Source organism: Molothrus aeneus, chromosome 9 (genome assembly GCF_037042795.1).
Source record: "Molothrus aeneus isolate 106 chromosome 9, BPBGC_Maene_1.0, whole genome shotgun sequence".
In the NCBI taxonomy this organism is placed as follows: domain Eukaryota; kingdom Metazoa; phylum Chordata; class Aves; order Passeriformes; family Icteridae; genus Molothrus; species Molothrus aeneus.
The window spans coordinates 30230656-30251109 of NC_089654.1; the positions used below are offsets into that span (position 1 = coordinate 30230656).

A 20454-nucleotide genomic window follows, 5' to 3' on the forward strand; every position below is an offset into this window, starting at 1 on the left:
GCTCTTCTCAACAGTGCAGTCCAGTGTCCCCATCACTAACCTCCTGTCCCAACCAAACCTATTCCCCCTGAGGAGCAGGGGCTCTCCCAGGACTTGATGATTACATGACACAAGGTTGAGGGTCTCCACCCAATTCCTACACAACACCTTACCAAATCAGCCTTTTCCTAGAAGATCTGGAATATGCCAGTGTCTACACCTAGGGCTAATGCTGTGTCAGAATGGGTCCCTCCAACCCATCAGGTCCTCTCTACATGAAAGCCACGTTCCCACTGTCCCCCAGCCAGAGCAGTGGGACCCAACCTCAAAGCCATAGCCCTGAGAAGAAGGAGGAGATCAAGGGCAGGACATGCAGGTCAGAAGGGGTGGGGATGATGTGTCACAGCACAGCATGCAGGGCAGGCAGGACCAAACCCAAGCCAAGAGGCAGTGTGCTCACTTTCTCCGAGTTGCCTCCGGAGCACCTGCAGTTCCTGCTGTGCCTCAGCCAGGGAGCAGACAGAATTCCCACAGCAGCCCAGGAGTGGCGGGGCCGCAGCAGGAGGGGGCCCAGCAGGGAGGAAGGGGGACAGCCCGGGGGCCAGGGCAGGCAGGGGGGCACTAACAGGTTGGGACAAGGAGTCAAAGTGAAGGCCTAGAGACAGGAGAGAGATGGAGAGAGAGGGGTGTCACATGGCTCTGGCTCAGCCTGGCAGAGACCCCTCCTCCCTGGTGCTCTGGGGACCCTGGCACAGCCCGAGAAGCCAAGTCCCTGTGTCTGGGGGTGCTGCAGTTGTGGCCCCTGGTGGTACCTGTGTGTTGGGCGGGCTCCTCGTGGCACTGGCTGTACTCACTGGCTGCATCCCCATCAGAGCAGGGTTCCAGCCCCTCGGAGGTGAAGGATGAGCTGCTGGCAGAGTGGGATGACTCCGAGGGTGGGCAGCTGCTACCTGGGGACTCAGAGCGCTCCTGCAGCTTCACCTCCAGGCTCTCAATCACCTTCTCCTTCTCCTGGAGCTCTCGGCTGAGCCTGTGGAGATGGCCCATCACCAGGTCTGAGCTCCATCCCACAGCCCTTTCCTACATGATGCCCCACGTTCCGTGTCCCACTAGTGATGCACGGCTGCTCAGAGATACAGAGTGCCCACAAGGCTTCCATCCCCAGAGCAGAGCAGCCCCAGGACATCCACCTGGGGCAAAGACCCCGAGGGCACCCTGGGCCCCCACCCTAAGAGCAGTGATAGACCTCAGGGTGCCCATGCCAACACATCCCACAAAGCCTTCCTTGGGAACAGGTACCTCTGTGCCAGGAGCTCATGACTGGTTTTATCCTCCCCGTCTTGTCGATCTCCTGAGAAAGCAAGCCAGAGAAGAGCCAGTCAGTGTCTCCATGCCCCAGGATGCCTGGTCCCACACAGAGCCATAGCAAGACAGCCCAAACCAAAGTGGGTATCCCACACAGCACGTAATGTGAGAGCACCTCCTGCTCTTCACCCATCAAAGCATCCCTTCCTGACCCATCACACGCCCATGACACCCAGCCCCACTGCCCCCCTAGAGGTGCTTACTGATGCCCAGCTTGTCGCTGAGCCTCTCAGCCAGGTGCCTGCCCTGGGCCAGCTGCTCCCTGAAGCCCTGGCCCAGGTAGTAGTCGATGTCAGTGCCCCGGAGGAGGTCCTCGAAGGAGCGCAGGGCGTCCCGCAGGTGCTGGGCCAGGCTGCGGCTCAGCCCACGGCCCTCCCGCAGCACCTGCCGCAGGTGGGAGAGCTCCCGAGCCTGGGCCTGGATCAGAGAGTTGTATTTCCTAGGAGAGATGGGCAAGCAGGGTGTTCACAGGGCAGCCAGACGCGCTGAGAACACAGCAGGGATGAAGTGCCATGGTGTGGAGACCCTGAGGGGCAGTCCCTGGTCTAGGAAGACACAAGAAGCTTCCCTCAAAAAGCTGTTAGACCCCACTGGCTCCTTCCGCTGTTCCTATGTCTGTTCCTTATGTTCCTGAGCCACTCCTTCCCTATTCCCCGATTGGCCCTCACCTTTGTACTGCCCCCAGACCAGGGTCAGCCCCCAGACCTCCATAGAGAAAAAGCTAGACGCTCTGGGTGTGGGTGCTGGGAGCTGAACATCTCACTGTGCAGCTGAATAAAAGTGGATATTATGCAAAAATGTGGATATTATGCAAAGGTCCTTTTTGCTTCCCTACCCTGGACTATGCTAGCAACAATTCAGACTCCTACACCGTGGAGGGAGTCTGTGCCTCATCCACGGCTGGGACTCTGCCCTACCACACAAACACCCCTGCAGGAACCTGCCTGCAGGGAAACCAAGCAACAGGGAGCCACCAGCCTCGGGGAGCTCCTGGAAATCTCTGTATGTCCCCATCTGCTCCCAGCCCCCAGGGCCATACCCTGGCCAAGTGGCAGAGTGCAGCTCCTTGGGCAAGGTGGCTCCGTGCTTGGCCGCGGGCAGCTGTGCCTCGAGCAGGGTGACGCGGTGCACCAGGCTCTGCAGGTCGCGGTGTGCCCGCAGGGCGGGTGGGCACAGCGTGCCGTGCCCGTCCGACTGCCAGCCCTCGTCCTCGTCCGTCAGGCTGTGCGCTGGAGACGCCGAGGCCTTGGGAGCCGCCAGGGGCCGCTCAGCACCCGAGGTGTAGCCACTGGTGACAGAGATGGAGCGGGCACGGCGCTGCAGGCTCTGGATCACCTTGTTGGCATTGAGCAGCTGAGCCTTGAGGTCCTGGATGTGCTGGTGCAGGGCCTCCACATCCTCCATGGTTTTCTGGGCAGTTTTGCCCACTCTGGACATTCCTGGCTGGCACGGAGACCCCAGCTCCTCACCCAGGCTGGTCTCACTGAACACATCTGGCTCCTCGCACTCTGCAGAGGGCACAGTGTGTCACTCCTCTGTGCCAGTGGGGCAGAGCACAGGGATCCCTGGAGCCCTGGCTCTCCTTACCAGGGCTGGTGGTCTCATCACGGTCAGCCTCCGTCTCACTGCGCCCACAGGTCTCATAGCCCAGGTCCTGGAAGTCCACCTGCACTTGCTTGCTGAGCTGCTGTGCCTGAGGTTCACCTGTTGGGCAGCACCATCAGCTCAGGGCCCCCCGGGCAGGATTCACCACCCCTGCCCCATGCACAGCCCATGCACGGGGCTGAGAACACGCCCCCACCCCACCCTGGCTTTAACTCACGGAGCAGGACGTGGTATTTCTCCAGCTGCTCAGCTTGTGCCCGCACCGTGGCCTCCGAGGCAGCGAGCTTGTCCTGCAGCTCCTGGCACTGCCTTTGGCCCTGTGCCACCTGGGAGCGCAGCTCTGCGCCCAGCCCGGGCCAGCCCCCGCCAGGAACCGAGCCCTCCACCTGCCGGAGGGGAGATGGACTGTCAGCTCCGCATTTCCACCCTCATCCCCATCTCCATTTTCATCTCCATCCCGGATCCCTGCGCACTTACATGGCTCCCGTCCCCTCCACCGGGGCTGCCAGGGCAGGGTCTCTTGGGCATATCACCTTGGGCTCGGGTCTCCAGCGCCGGGCGTTTGGTGGGCACAGCTCCCCTCTCTGCCGGGAGCCCTGGGCCATCCCCGCTGCCTCCGGCCGGGCGCTCCCCAAGGGACCCGCGGCTCTTCCGCGGCAGCCGCCGGGGCTCGGGGGCCAGGGGGCTGCCCAGCCCCGGCTCCTCCTGCTCCCCGCTCTCCAGCAGCGACGTGGCTTCACCCATCCGCTCCTTCAGCTCCGCGTTTTCCAGGCACAGGCTCAGCATCGCCTTCCTGGGGGCACAAGGCACGGTAAAGGACGGGCAGAGGCCGGGATGCAGGGTGTCTCCTCCGGCCACTGCCACCCTCGGCTCCAGAGCCCCAGAGCTCTTGCCTGATGTGGGAGACAGAGGAGAAGCCGGCTTCCTCCAGCTGCGCCTTCAGCTCCCGCAGCTCCTCCTCAGCCCGCAGCTCCCGTTCGGGCACGGTGGGCGCTGTGCTCCTTTCGGTGCCCCCATTCTCCTTGCGGGCCCGGGGGTTGCTCTAGAGGCACAAAGGGTGACAGGGACGTTTCCCAAGGGCTGGGACGCGGTTTGGCTGTGGCGCAATGTCCAGCTCCGCCACCCCCGCTCCCGGCCTGGCGCTGCCCCGACTCACCTGCTGGGGTGCCGAGCCACGGGCCGCCTCCTCCTTCATGCTGTCGGTGAAGTTGGTGCTGCCATCGGTGTGTGTACCTGCGGCCTGACCTGGGGGACAGCACAGCACACGGGGCGCTCAGAGCAGCGGCACTGGCAGCGCTGCCTCTGTCCCCTCCTCCTGCTGGTACCCATGGTCACTGCGGGCAGCCCCAGGGCGGTGTCTGCTCTCACTCACACCCGCTGCTGGGATACTCCCGGCTGGACCGAGCTTCCCCTGCCGTCCCTGGGTGCTGCCACCCCCTCCCTGCACACTGCACTCTGTGCTGGCCCATCTCTGGGAGAGGGGACAGCCCCGGGGATGGGAGCACGGCAATGGCTCCTGCCCCATCCATGCCTTGTGCTTGCTGCCCTGACAGACAGACAGACAGACAGACACGGGCACCACCCACCCTGCAGCCGCTCCACACGCCACAGCCAGCAGCAGCAGCAGCACAAGCTTGGGCAGGGAGCCCCCCTGGACTGCCCCACCCCGCTGGGAGGATTGGGGTGCACATCTCACATCTCCCGCCCAGGCAGGGGCAGCTCGGGAGCAGCCACCCTGCCCTCAGTGCCCAAGCTGTGCTGTCGGGCATGGCCCGGGGCTCCCTGCAAGCCCTGTGCTGGCTTTGCAGAGCTAAAGGGACACTTGTGTCCCTACATGTGCATGGAGAGCTTGGGCAGAGCTGGGGTCATGCTCTTCTGCTGGCACACAGCTCTGCTCCCATCCCCTTGGTGCCAAACCCTGGGTGAGGACTCGAGCCCCTTGTCTGGGCAGCTGGAACGTGGCTGTATCCCCAATCCCTGTCGCGGACATCTTTTATGGAAAATCCTTTCCTTAGGATTTTTCCTCCTGAGAAGCTGAGAGGCTGTGGAATGCAACAGGTGCATCTGTGATTGGCCCACGTTGGATGTTTCTAATTAATGGCCAATCACAGTCAGCTGGCTCAGACAGAGAGTCCGAGCCACAAGCCTTTGTTATCATTCTTTCTTTTTCTATTCTTAGCCAACCTTCTGATGAAATCCTTTATTCTATTCTTTTAGTATAGTTTTAATATAATATATATTATAAAATAATAAATCAAGCCTTCTGAAACATGGAGTCAGATCCTCATCTCTTCCCTCATCCTCAGACCCCTGTGAACACGGTCACAAATCCCTCCTCTCCCCAGGGGGAGATATTTAGACAGGGCCCAAGACTACCCCCTAGAGCTGTGAAAGGGCAGGTTCCACAGCTGCCTGTGCACCAAAGGAGAGGTAACTGCTTTGCCTGTGGCCAAATCCATCAACTCTGGAGCTGCCAGGCAAGGCAGAACACAGAGCAGGGGAGCACAGAGAGATGCCAAGCATCACTGCTGAAGGGGAAGCCAGCAGGGATGCATCTGGCTCTCAGGAAGAATAGCCAAGGAGCAGCCAGGAAGGTGCCTTGCAGCAGGGCAGGCGTTTGCACTATGCTCATAGCTGGGGACACGCTCAGGAGACCCCTGTGTGCCATGAGGCTGCAAAAATGTGGGGAACGTCACTGCTGAACCTGGCCAGACACCACCTGCACGGTGGAGCCTGTCCACGCAAGCAGTGGTGTCCCAGGGAGCAAAGACAGCCATCAGTGCCCCGGGGAGCAAGGACAGCCATCAATGTCCCAGGGAGCAGGGACAGCCATCACTGCCCTGGGGAGCAGGGACAGCCATCACTGCCCCGGGGAGCAAGGACAGCCATCAGTGCCCGGGGGAGCAGGGACAGCCATCACTGTCCCAGGGAGCAGGGACAGCCATCAGTGCCCTGGGGAGCAGGGACAGCCATCAATGTCCCAGGGAGCAGGGACAGCCATCACTGCCCCGGGGAGCAAGGACAGCCATCACTGCCCCGGGGAGCAAGGACAGCCATCAGTGCCCTGGGGAGCAGGGACAGCCATCAGTGCCCCGGGGAGCAGGGACAGCCATCACTGCCCTGGGGAGCAGGGACAGCCATCAGTGCCCCGGGGAGCAAGGACAGCCATCACTGCCCTGGGGAGCAGGGACAGCCAACACTGTCCCAGGGAGCAGGGACAGCCATCACTGCCCCGGGGAGCAGGGACAGCCATCAGTGCCCTGGGGAGCAGGGACAGCCATCAGTGCCCCGGGGAGCAAGGACAGCCATCAGTGCCACACAAAAGAGAAATGCTGTTCTGGGAGCGAATGGCTCGGCGGCAGCAGCAGCGCGGGGAAGCAGCAGCTCCTGTAGGCGGCACTCGGCACAGCCAGAGCCCAGCCCCGGAGCCCCAGGGACAGAACCAGAACCTGCCGGCGGCTGAAGCAGCCGGGGCGGCAGCAGTGCCTGGGGGCCCGGAAGGGTGAGGGGTCAGACCGTCGGCCGCAGACTTTGCTGGGGGCTGAGGGCCACAAGGCTCTCAAGGTGGGTCACCGTGGCTGAGGGACCGCAGCAGGGACACACAGCTGCTCTGAGGACCAGCCCTTGTGCCAGGGCACAGCATCCCACTTCTCACCACTGCCCACAGCTCCACGTGGCTCCCAGTGCTCCGGGGCTGAGTAAAAGGGAGCGCAATTCTCAAGGAAAAAGGACCCCAAACCCAACTAAAACCAAGGGGCAGAAGAGGGAGCTGGCTGAGGAGCAGAGATGGGTGCACGCAGGGCAGCTGTGCCCTGGCTGGTGCTCAGCACGTGCTTGAGCCCCCATCACAGCAGGAGCACACCAGGCTGCTCAGCTCTGTGACCGCCACCAGCACAGGAGACAAGAGATGCAGCCACAGCTCTGCTTTCCCACACACTCCTCAGGCTTTCAGCCCAGCCTGAAGGCACAGAGAATTAATTACATGCTTGCAAATTGTACACGGCCCACGAGCACGGGACACTCGGGTACAGGGGCTGCACAGGAGCCTTCACACTGCTGGGAACAAGGGACAGGAAGCAAGGCCCTCAGGGAAGTTCAGAGAGGAAAGAGTGACTCCCACAAAGAGCTACGAGACAGCACAAAGCACTGCACAGTTTGACAGAGGGTGATCTCAGGCAGGGAATGCTCAGCCAGGACTATCAGAGATAAGAGGGGGCCTTAAAGAACAGGCCAGAAAAGCTGGGGCACGTGAGCCTAGGATAACACTGCCCCTAAGGGGCACTGATGCTAACAGAGGCAGGGACAGATCTACAGCAAAACAGACACAGGTGGAGAAGGGAGGTGCCCGAGCACCAGCCAAGACTCCTCTCAGCCATGCCAACGAGTCTGGGCTGGGTCCTGGGCTCCATGGCACCCAAGGGACCAGGGGGCCAGCTGGGCATCAGTGCCAGGATGGTAGGGGGAAAATGGAAAGGTAAGAACAGGGACACAAAGGCTTCTACAAAGTGAGAAGCAAAAGGATGAAGAGAAGATGGTGCTACACAGAGAAGTGAGAAGAAGGGAATGAGATGAAACAAAGAAAGGAAAAGCTAACAAAGTCCAGAGCTGCCCAGCAGCTCCCAGCTGTGTCCCTTTGAGCCACAGGGGAACTGCTCCAGTCACAGTGCAGCTGAGTGCTGACCCAGAGGGGCAGTGCTGCCCTGCTGGGTGCCAAGGGGAGCTCTGCTGCCTCCCAGCCCCGGGGGCACAGGGAGGAGAAGCCCCCAGGGCAGCACAAGGCACAGGTGGTGCCATCTGAAGCAGTTGCAGGGAGCCATGCAGCAGAGCAGCCTCAGTCCAGGTGTGCAGCCCAGCACCACAGAGCTCTTCTGCTCTGCCTGCCCCTAGCTCAGCCTCCCCAGCAAGCACAAACAGATGCTCAGAGCTGCAAAATTTGCTCCTGCCATTCTGAGAAGTGAGTACAAGACAGCAGATCCACAGCCCACTGTGCATGGGAAGCCCTGATCCTTGCAGGGTTGTTGCTACTGTTTTTCAGCTTTCACACCAGCTCCCACATTCCCAAAGAAGGTGGAAGAGAGCCTGGAAAAGGTATGCAGAGGGGCCAAGGGGGACAGACACCTCAGAAACAGGGTCCTGTCCATGGCCCAAGGGACACGTGGAGCATGTTAAGGGATATGTACATCTACGAGTAAGGGAGCAGACCCAGCCCAGACCCTGGGAGCAGGGACAGGTCTCAGTCCCCCCAGACCATCTGTCTTAAAGAGGAGGAAACTCTCCCATGAAGGCACTCCCAAATTATGTTGAAACAACTTACAATTAGGAAAAAAAGCCAGTCAGTAAAATCATTAACACTGGAGTAGGATTTGGTTTAAGCATAAACTGAATTGCTGGTTCTACACTCAAGTCTTGTGTAAAAGGCCCAGGCAAGTGTCCCCAGGTCTTGAATTCTGTCTCTGGAACACACTTTTCCAGATACACTGTCTCCCTTTGGGCCAGCCACCATCAACCCAAGGGGTGGGTGTCACTGGGTAAGAAAAATGGTGAGGGAATACAAAAACTCACACTCATGCACTTGGGAGATGATAGAAAACATCTGGTGTTTCCTTCAGAGATAGGGAATCTTTATTTGGCCCATGGTGGTTGGAAAAGAAGGGAGATAGAGGGGAATAACTAAAATGGAATGATTTGAATGTGCAAATACATCAGTGGCCACCAGGGTGGGTCAGACAGGAACGTACACGAGACACAGGTGGATTGCACTGATCGCCGTTTCCAAAGCAGCTCAAAAATAAAACAAAAAAGAAGCCCTGCCCCAGTTCTATCGTACCACAGCAAGTACCAAAGCTCAGTCAGTGAGACAGGTTAGTGAACCGTTTCCGTGGCAGGCGGGCGAGCGCCAGTGCTCAGAAGGCATGCTGGGGGAGGACTCTCACACGCTCCTGTTCCCCACCTCCTATGGCGCCCTGTGTCTCCAGCCTGCTCAAACACTCCAAGCTTCTTCCAAGAGCTTCTTCCAGCTGTCCCCGCAGCTCGTGGACCCCTTCCAGCTCCACCTGCAGGGCGTGGTCTCTCGCAGCGCTGAGCGGAGCGCGGCACAGGAGGGAAGAGGGTTAGACCGGCCCCGCCCTCAGACACCGAGCCAGCGGCCCAGCACCTGCTGCCTCACCTCCAACTTCCCCAGAGCGCAGCCACCCCCAAAAAAGGCCCCAGCCCGCGGTAGGGGCCTCGGAGTCGCAGCTGTTCTGCAGTACTTTCCCAAGCACTCCACTTATGTGCTCCCTTTGCTATCAGGTAGCTCAAATATCCCAGAGGCTGCAGCCCTGTGAAGGGCAGGGGATTAAATCAGGGGACAGGCAACTGCCTGGATAAGCACCTAGAGGGATCCTTATCAACCCAACAGTTGGCTGAGAATTTGACAGCAGCCTCTGAAAGGTGGCCAAGTGTGGGTGGGAAACTGAGCTGGGAAAAGATAAGCCAAGGAAGAGAGATGGAAATCTCATGGCAATGGGGGGAGTTTAGGCAGCCATGACAGCTGCCCACTGCAGCCTCTTCAAGGGAAAAAGGCAGCCTAAAACTTGGACTCTCAAAGAGGCATTTGGCTGATCCTTTGCCTAGACTCCCTCTAAAACTGAAAACTCTCAGACTTGCCTGCAGAGCAGGGCAGCACAGAGCCAAGGCAGCCTCACTTACCTGTCTGGGTGTGTGTGAAACTTCACCAGGCTGCCATAGAGCTGCCTCTCTGCCTGGAGAGCCTCATTTAACCGATTCCTCTCAGCCACCAGCCCTTCCAGCATCAGTAACAACTGCTTGGAGAGAAGAGACAAGGTGCAGCTCTTAAACAGAGACAGAAACCAAAGGAGGTTATCTACCTGTCCCTGACAAACTGAGAATTCCCTTTCCTCTCTTGCTTGTGTTCAAGTTGGTTCACGTCATTCCTGGACTCCCAAAAGCCTCTGCTCTTTGGACAAGTGCTAAAGAAAGCTGATCTTCTCCTCTGTATTCCCACAATCACACACAGCCAGCTTCCAAGAACAAGCACACCCTGGCCTATCTAAAGGCTGAAAACAAAACCTCATACCTGAGTGCCAGCAGAAGCACAAGCACATCCAAGCCTGCCCCACTGGCACACTACCTGCTGCCTTCTGTTTCCAGCAGCCTCCTGTCCTTGGGACTCTGCTACGGCCACTTTCTCCCGAAGCACCAGCACTTCTTGTGTCAGCCTTTCCATGGCTGGAATTTCTTCAGGATCCACCAGCTGCATCTGTAGATCCTGAAACCCAACAAACAGCAGGAGAGCTCAGTGAGGAAGGGATCAGTAACAAAGGCAGCTGCACCTTTGCAAACCTCCCTGGAATGCAAGTGCCAGAAGTTTCCAGTGTTTGGAAAGATCCAGGTCTTCTAAGGAAAAAATGCCAAAGCACTGAGAGTGGATTAGGCACAGACCAGAGTGTTCAGTAAGAACCAAGAGGGGACACAAGAAGGGTGCATTCTGATTAAAGGACTTGAAGGAGGGTGGTTGGTACAGAAAGAGCAAAACACCAAATAAGAACAGTCTGGGGGTTTGGGGCCTTTGCCTTCTGGCCAAAGGAACCCAGAGAGCTGTAGGCAAACCAGCAGCAATAGCATCTGGTATAGCCAGCCACGCTGTTCCGAGGATGTGGGGAACAAAGAGACTCCTCTGCAGCATTCCCAGGTGGAACTCCCCCAGCCTAGCACAGCATCTCACCTTGATGAGGTCCTCTTTCATCTGGATGGTTCTGGTCAAGGACTCAATATCTGAGGCCTGCACCTGCAGCTCCTCCTCCTGTGTGGCCACGACAGACTGGAGAGCAGTGAGCTCCCGCTGCAGAGGGAAGAGAAGCCCCTCAGAGACTTCTGAAAGCCAACACCCCCCTGCAGGACACTGCCCTCCATTTCTCACTGGGGTACCCTCACAAGAGCAGGGTCCAAAACCTCCAGTGAGGGCCCCTAAGGTCTCCCAAAAGCAAAGGAGATCAGCACAGGTTCCATCACAAGCTCACCCTGCTTTCCCTTTCCTTCTTTGCCATTAGCTCCAGCTCCTCTTTGGCATTGACAAGATCCTTCTCCAGTTCTGCTGCTGACATTGTAACTGCAAAGACAGCTTGGTTACTCTGCAGGAACACCGTGTGCCAGTTCAGACCCCAGGATCACACACAATCCCTCTCTGGCAAGACAGGGCCCTGGTGCTTGTGCTCCCTATCACACTGTTTCTCAGTAAATGCTTTTCTTCCTTGCTTGGTCTTTCAAGAGCAGCTGAAAGCAATGGCAACATCACAGGCCTGCTGTCCTACCCCTGGCAAAGTTCACGTGTCCTGGTCCCAAGGCAAAACCCAAAACAGTTACACACTTGTCTCAGCTCAGCCTGAAACAAAGTCAAAAACTCTCCAGTGGGCAGCATCAGATCTTGAGCAGAAACACCTCACCTCAAACCCAAAAGCAGCCTTTCTCTTTCTCTTACTCCCATTCTCAGACACCACCCAGAAGACAGGCAGAGCTTTATTTCAAAATTCTCTTGTTCAAAGTTCTCTACTGTTCCTCACTTTTGTGTAATCATGTTTTCCCCACGGCAGAAAGCCCTGGTCATATTTGGGGACCTCAAAAGATGCTGTCCCACACTGACCTTCCTCTGTCCTGCAGCTGCTGTCTTCCTGTGGGGATCCAGCAATGACTGTAGCTCCATAAGCTCTTTGCAGTATCTCCTGAAAACATAAAAGTCTGCAGGTTTGCATTTTCATGGGGAACACACAGCTTCCCCAGAACTCCAGGACTGCAGCAAAGCTGCTGGCTGTTCTGTTGACACCTCTAAAATGTGAACAGACAATGAAGGGGATGTAGCCTGGCAGCAGGAACAAGTGAATTGCACCCAGAAGTTGTACTTGCGGGGAAGAGGGCACTGGCCTTGTTTTATTTGGCACTGGGAAGCTGCTGGCAGCAAGTGTCTTCACAGTAAAGACTAAACAGGTTTCATCAATTGCAGCAAGACCATATTTCAACTGAGACTCATCTTTATCTCAGATGTGGCCCAAAGAGACCATGCAGGAAGGAAAACACATCCCTGGAAGTCTCTAGAGCTGGGAATAGAAACCTGTTTACAGCTGCTTAAAAACATTTAACAAGTCAGCTCATCAGTAAACCATTAACAGCTGCTCAAGTAGGAGCCATGGCATATGCAGCCTTGGAGCTGTGTTCAGCCTCAAAGGGGGTTTTAGCAAAGCTGCTTTAAAAATACCAACTCCAATTGTGGAAGAGACAGCAAACAGCCAGCAGGCTCTGCCAAGAATTAGTGAAACCTAAATTTAGCTCTCTTGTCCCCACCAGAATGTGACAATGTCAGGGAGGGGATTACAATACAGCAAGGCAGCCCAGCCCAAGGAAGGAGTGGGTCAATGCTACAAGGTCAAAGGGTGGATGTCTTTCATACTCTCATGTGCCCCAGGGATCCAATTACTGCTCCATCAAAACAAAGAGACACTGAGTGACAAAGGCTGGTGAAATCAAGATCAGAACACTCAGGCAGCATTCCTGCTCCTCAGTTTCTCCTTCTTCTATAGGAAGACTTTTTGGTAATCCCACTTTCATTTCTATCATTCTCTGTGGTGCTCTTCTCTCTCCTATTTACTTCTGTGGCAATCAGTTCTTTCTGAAACCCCAAGGCCACAGGCAGAGAAACACAGTGCACGATTCTTACTTGTTTGTCCTGCTTCAATGGCCTGGCACCAGCTGACTGGGTCCCAACAGGGTCCTTCCCCAACACGTGCTGGCGCAGCAGCTGTAGCTCACTGCTCCTTTCAGCCAAAGCCTGTGCCATCTTCTCTGCAGCCACCTGATTGAGGGGGAAAATCAGGGATAGGGCCATGACCAGGGTGAGGGTCCTAGACCCTCTTCTTCCTTGGAGACTAAGGGAAACCACTTCAATATTCATCTGTCACTGGAGACTCCAAGTGCTCTGCAAACCAGCTCCTGGCCCCTCACCCCCACTCCAGTGCAGCCCTCCCATCTCTGCTCACCAGCCCCTCACATACAGAGGAACCAACTCCTCTGTTTCTCTCAGTCCACTCCAGGGCTTCTCTTTGCTTAACTAAAGTCAGTGCCACCCACCTCAGCCTCCCACTGTGGCACTGCACAAAACTCACTCTGCTCTGCTGCTCCTTGGTGCTCAGAGCCTGCAGCAGCTCCCGAATTTCGGCATCGTGCTCCACGGTTTGCCGGTTCCGGTCACTGAGCAGATCCTGCAGCATCTTCTCCTTGTGCTGGAGGCGCAGGCACAGCTCCTCTGCTACCTCACTCTGCCCGGGGCCCAGCTTGCACAGCAGAGTTGCTGTAAGCTCCTGAGCAAGGGGGAGGAAAGAATGAGACTGGGAGTTGTTCAAGGACTCTCCAGCCTGGGTGTAGCTGAGGGAGCAGTGTCAGCAGGCACAGGTAAGTTCAAGTGCCAGAAGCAACCAGCCTTCAAACACTGAGCACAGCTTCATGTGAGGCAGCAGCAGCCTCTGCTTTGGCACCACTCTCTCAATGGACAAACTGGCTGAAGGCTCAGGAAGCCAAGCTAAGGCCTTACCTCCACTTCCTTGTTCCTGTCATGCAGGCAGGTCTGCAGCTGTTGGATGATCCCCTCCTGCTCCTTCTGCCTGCTGCCAGATTTGGCTTCAATCTCCTCTTTGAGCCAGCGGAGGTTTTGGCAGGTTGCTGAGACCTGCTCCAGTTCCAGGGTTTTGGCTTTCAGGAGGCTCTCCAGGCTCTGAGTACCACAACAGAAGCAGCTCAAGCAGGGACACAAACTTAATCCCAAATTAAGCAAAACTGGAAATTCTCTACTGCTAGCAGAGTCACACAGATTCATCCATCTGCTCCAGGTGGCCTCTCTGCCCAGCCCAAACAAGAGTGCCCCAGGAACCTGCCCCACCACAAGGCCAGAGGAAGCCAAACACCTGCAGACACCGTCCCCAGAGCACTGACAGGAAGGTGTGTCTGACAGCCCGTCCCCAGAGCCCTGCTGGGCTGTGCAGGCCCAGCACTCACGTGGATGGTGGCCTCGTTGCTGCAGAGGACACTGCGCAGCCTCTCCAGGTCGCTGCCGCGCTCCCGCATGGACACGCGCAGCTGCTGCAGCTCCTGCTCCTTCTTCTCCAAGGCACAGAACTTCTCATCTACTGCTCTCTGGGTGACAGAGGGCATCATTCACAATGGGGGCATGGGGCTCTGCAGCCAACACTCTCTGTATGTTGGACTTCAGCTCCTCCTGCCAGGGGGACTCCTCTCAAAGGATGAGCCATGAAGAGCATGCAGAAGATATGGTCACCCCTGGGGTCAGCCTGGGCTGATGGTAACCCAAAGGCTGAGCCTCAGGGACAGCTGAAACACTGCCTACAACATGTGCTCACCTCCAGAGCAGCATCCCTGTCGCTGACACGCTGCTGCAGTTTCTCCAACATGGCATTCATGGCTGCGGGGCTCTTCTCCAAGCTTTGCTGGCATTGCAGAAGCTCCCTGGACTCCTAGAGATCAGACACACACTCCCTAGTACAACTGACAGTACAGAAACCTCCCCCATCCCAAGAGCAGCACACAGGGATAACTTCCTCCACCCAATGCTTGCTCTAGCCTCCACATTGAAGGGTGGTAGCCCCAGCACCTGGGGATAGCTGACTAGCCCTGCCAGGCCTCACCAGGCATTGCTGGGGCTGAGGTATGTGGATACCTGTGTCTTATTCCTCACCCTGGGGGCCCAGAAGCCCTCTCCTTCCTTCCTTTCTTCAAAGGACATGCATGAAAGCTACAGACAGACTTTTGCATGGCCAAACATGAAAGTAGGATCAGGGACTCCATTTAATTATGCTCAAGTCAGATCTTTCTGCTGATCTCACCTGCAGAAGCTGCTCCTTGTGAGCCAGCTGCTGAATCAAACGCTGAACTCTCTGCTCCTGGGCCTGCAGCTCACGGCTTTTCTCCCACTCCAAAGTCTGGAGCTGCTGAGCCTTGTCCTGCAGCTCTGCCTGCAGCTGTTGTACCACAGCACGCAGTTCCTGGAAGGAAAAGGCAAATACCTTGGAATTCAGTCTTCAACACAACCATAAACAGTAGGCCAGTCTGAGGAAGGGCTGTGAGAACAGCTATCAGCAATGCTACAACTTTACACACTGCCATGGTGTTTGAATTTATTTCATTGCCCAGGGTATCCATCCATCTAAACCCCCTGCTCTGGCCACAGGCAGAGCTTTAGTCAATCACAGCTAAGCTGTGCAGCAGGGGACATGAACACCACAAAAAGAGATGGGACATTTGCACCAGCCAGTGATGTACAAGTGACAACATACCCACTATCAAGGGTCTTTGCTGATTCGGAATCCTCAGCTATGACACTGAGGAGGCTGGAGAATTCCCCCTGACACACATGTGAGAAGGGGTTAGGCAAGTGTGCCCAGTCTGCTGTTGGCAGAAATGTTGAACAAGAGCAGAGTATTGACCACCTCAGTGCTCCTTAGTTGTGTAAACCCAGAAACTTCCAGGCTAAGTGCCTGTCATACCTGGTTGTGTTTCCAGGTTGCCTCTTTCTGCTGCTCCTCCTCATGGACCGTGGTCTCCAGGAGCTGGGTTGCTCTCTTGGCTTCAGCCAGCTGATGCTCCTTCTGGCGCTGAGCTCTCTTCAGTTTCTGCACCTCCAGCTTGGTGCAGAAAAGGGCGTTCTGAAGATCGAGCGGTGACATTTGCTGCTCCTGGGGTGACAGTGGGCTCTCTGACACCTACCAAAAAGCAGGGTTCACAGAAACTCAAGAGATTCTCTTCACATGAGGGATTTAAAAACCAGGATGTATGAGGCTTTCCAGGGCATACCTGCAGCTGTCCCAGATGGTTTCTGTGTAACATGTCCCGCAGCTTGGCCATGGTCTCATTCTGCCCTTCGATGATGTGGTACAGCTCCTCTGTCTGAGCCCAAGCACAGGAAACCCAGTCAGTGGCAACCAAGCACAAACTCTCCCATCCCAAGCCTCCAGCCTGCATTATGACACCTCAGCACCATATGAAAGAGGCTTTGCAAGAAATAATTTAGTGAGGTGCAGGATGCCAAGCAGTGGCTCAAGCATTCCTTTTCAGCCACTGCCCACAGGGCTGGAACAGAGTTCCCTGTTTTTGTGAGCACCACCCTGCCCACCCTGAACTATTACCTTACTCTCTTTGCTCTTCAGGGCCTCGTTCAGGCTCTGGATTGTACGATCTTGCCTTTGTGATGTTTCTTGAACAGATTTTAATTCGAAATTCAATTCATTCAGCTTTTCCTGTAACAACTGAAGACAGAAATAAGTTGGGTTTATTTAATCCTGCTTAATGCTCTATGTAAACACCCTTAAGACTCCCTCCACTCCTTACTCCATACAGCCCTGGTGTTGACCACATCGAGATCAACGTGGCTCCCTCTAGAGTCTGTAAACACCGCTGGAGCTGGGTGGAGACTGGTGAGTAAACACAAAGGCCCCTGACAGGACTTATTGCAGGGCTTCTGCTCCCTCAGGTGTGCAGGGCAGAGGTTCCAGGCTTGGGTTCACATACCATAATGCCTCCCACATACCCCAGGAGAGCCTCACTCCTCAGGCTGCCCTGCAGCCCTCCCTCCCAGTTTCTATCATTTGTTTCTCTTTACTCAAAAGGAAAGGGGCTGCTTCAGCCCAAAATCCTCCCAAAAATCTGAAAGAAAAATATCAGCATGAAGAAGCTACACATTCACTGATCAAATCAGTGGCTTATTTAGCATTAAGTTCTGGCTTCAGCACAAAAGAACCTGGCCACTGCCAGGAACCTCTCAGCAGTCTCCATGGCTGGTTTACAACCTGAGAAACCTTTGCCTTTGATGGTCTCGCCCTAAAGAGAGCACTACCACTCAGTTTCAGGACAGTTTGCTGCTTTCACCGTAAAGCTCATGACACAGGACAGGTTGTGCAGTTAAACAAATGCTTATTAGCATTTTTAAACATGCTGCCTGTTGAGATTCTCAAAGTTGAATGATACACCTCTTCCTATGAGCTTACTCAGGACTCAACTTCTGGAGCTGGAGCTGGTACTGCCACATAATTTCCTCCTGTTGTTCATCTGTTGACACACCTGTCCTGTTATCTCTGACCTGAGACACTCCCCCAACCTGTTTAAACACTTCTAACTGGGCCCTGGGTCTCTATTTCCGTCAAGCTTTGCAGTCCAGGCAGCTGCAGCACCTTATGGCCATCCCTAGATTTAAATAATTATTCCATCCCAATTTTTTTCCCCACATTTAATGTGAGGATTTTTCCAGAGGATATAATTTACCTTAGAGTTCAAGAGCATAATTAAGAACATTTACCCTTCTCAACATGTGTTAGTATTGATCTGCCTCAAGAGAACTCAGATGTTTCTTTCCCAAGTATTTAAACAGAAATGAAACCAGGACTCCCTCTCTCCTAGACCAGGCTCAGCCCATGCAAATCCAAGAGACAGGAAACAGCCCTGTGCATCTCCTTCACCAGCTCCTGGAAGGCTCACCAGGCAAGTGGAAAGTTCCTCCAAAATAATGATTTGCAAAATTAAATATGGAAAATTTACGCAGCCCAGCTGCAGGAAAAAAAGCAAATGCTTTTAATTGAATCTGACTGACAATAGCACTGAGAATCACACAACCTTGCTGGGAGAGAGGTGCAGGTACCTGCCTCCAGCCAGGCCAGGAGGCACCCTCTGACACTAACCACATCAGACTCATAGCACTGGATGTGCTCTCCATGAAGAAATACCTTGTTGGCAGCTTCCAAGTGCTGGAGTTTGCCCTGCAGCTCTGCTGCACGCACATCAGCCCCGTGCTCCCCTGCTGCAGCGCTACCTGGAGCTGCCTGCTGCCCTTCATCCTGCAAATTCTGCAAGGAGAAACACAGTGAAAAATGAGACATTGGCTCAGCTCCTGCACTGGCTTCTTCTCTTCAGCTGTCAGCCACCACAGACCCTGCAGCACGGGTTTAAACGCGCCCCATGTGCTTTTCTAACTGGCTCTGAGACATCACTCTACTCGTGTGTCCCTTCCCCGGGGTGGCAGGCTGGCACCTGGCAGCTCTCTGCCTCATGTGCCACAAGTGCCCTGGTGCCCCAAAGCTCTGATTGAGCTCCCTGTCTCTCCTCACTGCTGCACCACGAGCCCAGCAGCTTGTATAGCTCTAACCACTGTCTGTGGGCTAATGATGCATCTTCTCCCCACACCCAAGCCATAGCCCTGAAACCTGCTCTCCTTCCCATGTGCCCTGCTGGCATTTTAAAAAAGCTTCAAAACCTGCACTGAATGGTTCCCATGTTCTGCTGAGCTTCTGTGTCTTTATCAAGCCTACAACCTTCAATCCTTCCCACCAACTCCCCTCCTGCCACAACCAAGCAGTCACTCCCTGCTCTGAACCCCCCCACTTGTGATTTTCTGGGCTCTCCTTCACCACTTCCCGTGCTCCAGCACCCACACCGTGTACAATTCCTTGCAGCTCCTCAAACAGGAGCAAATTCAGTGCCACAGCTGAGATTTTTTTCATGACACATACCCATTTATTGGGAATGTAAACAGCCTACTTTGTGCCACGTGGCCTGCCAGAGCCGGCTGGCTGAGCACAACACTAATCCCTTGTCATCCCTCCTTACAATTTTGCTGTCCCCCGCCCAGTGAATTAACTCCTTAGGGCAGCACTCCATCCCAGCCACCCTCTGCAGCCCTCACAGGGCTCCTTCAGCACTCCTGAATATTATCAGCGACACAGGACTGACTGCACTGGTGCCTGCTCTAGGTGGGAGCCCTGGAAAGGGCTGCTGGATGCAGCACAGAGGCTGTGGAAATGTGGCAGGGCTTTTTGGAGCACACACAGGAGCACCAGCTCCAGGCAGTGCAGCACAGCCAGAACAGTCAGTTCCAATTAGCACTGTCAGGCTGAATCCTCATCCTCAGTGGCCATAGAAATGCTGTCTGTGGGGAAGCCATCAGCACAGGGGAGCTCCCTCAGATCTGTGCACTGCCTCTCACAGACAGAAATAACACCTCCCTTTACCCTGATGTTTTGTTAGGATTTCAGTGAACGCTTACAGTCGCGGTGATTACATATTTTCTCTGCCAGAAGACTTTGGATGAGGCAGGGAGAGCTGCTGGAATTTGTCATAGCAGCTTATTTTGATATAAGGTTGATTAAAACAGAGAGGGGGAAAAAGGAAAACACATTTCCTCAATTTTCACATTAGAAAAAGGGCTGAAAACCGGGAAAGAGCTAAGAGCAGGGAGGGAAAATGCAGAGCCAGCTCCAGAGTCCAAAGTTCCAAAGCCCAAGCTGCCTCCCTTGTGCCTCCCTGCAGCCATATCGACTTCTCCAACATCAGCATTTTACTGCCAATCTCTCCTCAGCGCAGCCACAGCAGCCCCAGCACACACTGACCCAACAGAACACTTCTTTGAAAATGATAATCACGGCACTCTCTGAGCCTGCCGAGCTCAGACTGCCCAGCACAGCGGGGAAGACCCGGGCTGCCAGGAGGGCACCGCAGTCAGCTGCGGGAGTGTCTCACAAAGGCTCCCTCTGGTGCCACCGCCCTGGGGCTGTGCTGGGGAAAGGGAGGAATTGTTGGTTCAAGGAAACGCCCGGCAAGACGCTACCTACAAGGTCACTGACATCAGAATGCTCCATAAATTTAAAGAACTGCAAAAGCAGTAAGAGAACTGTGGTCCTATATATTCCAGATATTCCTTTCACATTTATGCACAGGAATCGCTGGACAGCAACAGCACCTGACTTATAGGAAGGGCGCTGCTTTTACAAACCGAAAGAAAAATCATTTGTGCAAGAACTATTCAGCCTAGTAGCTGCATCTGCCTTCCCATTTTTGCTCTTAAAGCCATCCGAAGGATTAAGCCCTTCCCCCTTCAGCCAGACCCTGCGCTGAAGAGCTGCTGCTGTCACGGCAAGGAACCGGCAGTAAAAAATCCCGCAGGATAAAATCCTGGCAGGACCGGTCGGATGGCAGAGGCTGGAGAAACTCCTCAAAACACAGCTCGTAGAGGAGGATGGCCATGTGTGACACAAAGCCAACCTGCAAACACACCACGGTGCTCAGAGAAAGGCCATTTTTACCCTGCAAACACACCCCGAGCAGTGAGAACCATCAGCAAATGAGCCACGATGCCCTGGTTCACATCCTCGGCTGCCAGCGCGATGCCTTTGTGCTCCAGATGAAAACTAGTTTTCCTACGTTCCTCCCTAGCATCGTTTCTCGAGCAGGCTTTTATGGAAAAAAGCACACAGCTCCGGGAAACGCCCAAGCAGATGGGACAGAGAGCCGGCTAAAGAGCAAGAGCAATTCAGCACTGCCACAGTTGCCATAGTAATAAACGAGCATTTTCCTAATCCCCCAGGCTACCTACAGCATTAGGCAGCACTAAGGCTGATAATGGGAATGCAATTAGGTTGACACGGATATTCCAGAATTGAACCTGACTGACGCCTTCTATTC

At 55.2% G+C, this 20454-nt stretch overlaps 1 protein-coding gene across 11 annotated transcripts in view; it reads right to left on the bottom strand.

The window, feature by feature from the left end:
* PDE4DIP (phosphodiesterase 4D interacting protein) overlaps positions 1 to 20454 on the bottom strand; it is a 37925-nt gene that overhangs the window by 3418 nt on the left and 14053 nt on the right. For 7 of the 11 annotated variants that reach the window (XM_066555889.1, XM_066555888.1, XM_066555890.1 and 4 more), the window contains 26 exons: positions 17724 to 17843; positions 16134 to 16253; positions 15802 to 15894; positions 15495 to 15710; positions 14835 to 14993; positions 14352 to 14465; positions 13990 to 14127; positions 13529 to 13708; positions 13104 to 13298; positions 12659 to 12793; positions 11591 to 11669; positions 10971 to 11059; positions 10676 to 10792; positions 10082 to 10219; positions 9640 to 9755; positions 8900 to 9027; positions 4106 to 4194; positions 3843 to 3991; positions 3427 to 3742; positions 3167 to 3335; positions 2932 to 3048; positions 2384 to 2852; positions 1548 to 1783; positions 1279 to 1330; positions 792 to 1009; positions 440 to 634 (listed from right to left, as the gene is read on the bottom strand). In XM_066555889.1, coding sequence (XP_066411986.1) covers positions 440 to 634; positions 792 to 1009; positions 1279 to 1330; positions 1548 to 1783; positions 2384 to 2852; positions 2932 to 3048; positions 3167 to 3335; positions 3427 to 3742; positions 3843 to 3991; positions 4106 to 4194; positions 8900 to 9027; positions 9640 to 9755; positions 10082 to 10219; positions 10676 to 10792; positions 10971 to 11059; positions 11591 to 11669; positions 12659 to 12793; positions 13104 to 13298; positions 13529 to 13708; positions 13990 to 14127; positions 14352 to 14465; positions 14835 to 14993; positions 15495 to 15710; positions 15802 to 15894; positions 16134 to 16253; positions 17724 to 17843 — 4147 coding nt within the window. The remainder of the gene's footprint in view (positions 1 to 439; positions 635 to 791; positions 1010 to 1278; positions 1331 to 1547; positions 1784 to 2383; positions 2853 to 2931; positions 3049 to 3166; positions 3336 to 3426; positions 3743 to 3842; positions 3992 to 4105; positions 4195 to 8899; positions 9028 to 9639; positions 9756 to 10081; positions 10220 to 10675; positions 10793 to 10970; positions 11060 to 11590; positions 11670 to 12658; positions 12794 to 13103; positions 13299 to 13528; positions 13709 to 13989; positions 14128 to 14351; positions 14466 to 14834; positions 14994 to 15494; positions 15711 to 15801; positions 15895 to 16133; positions 16254 to 17723; positions 17844 to 20454) is intronic. The other 4 variants (XM_066555881.1, XM_066555885.1, XM_066555882.1 and 1 more) reach the window with 3 other exon arrangements.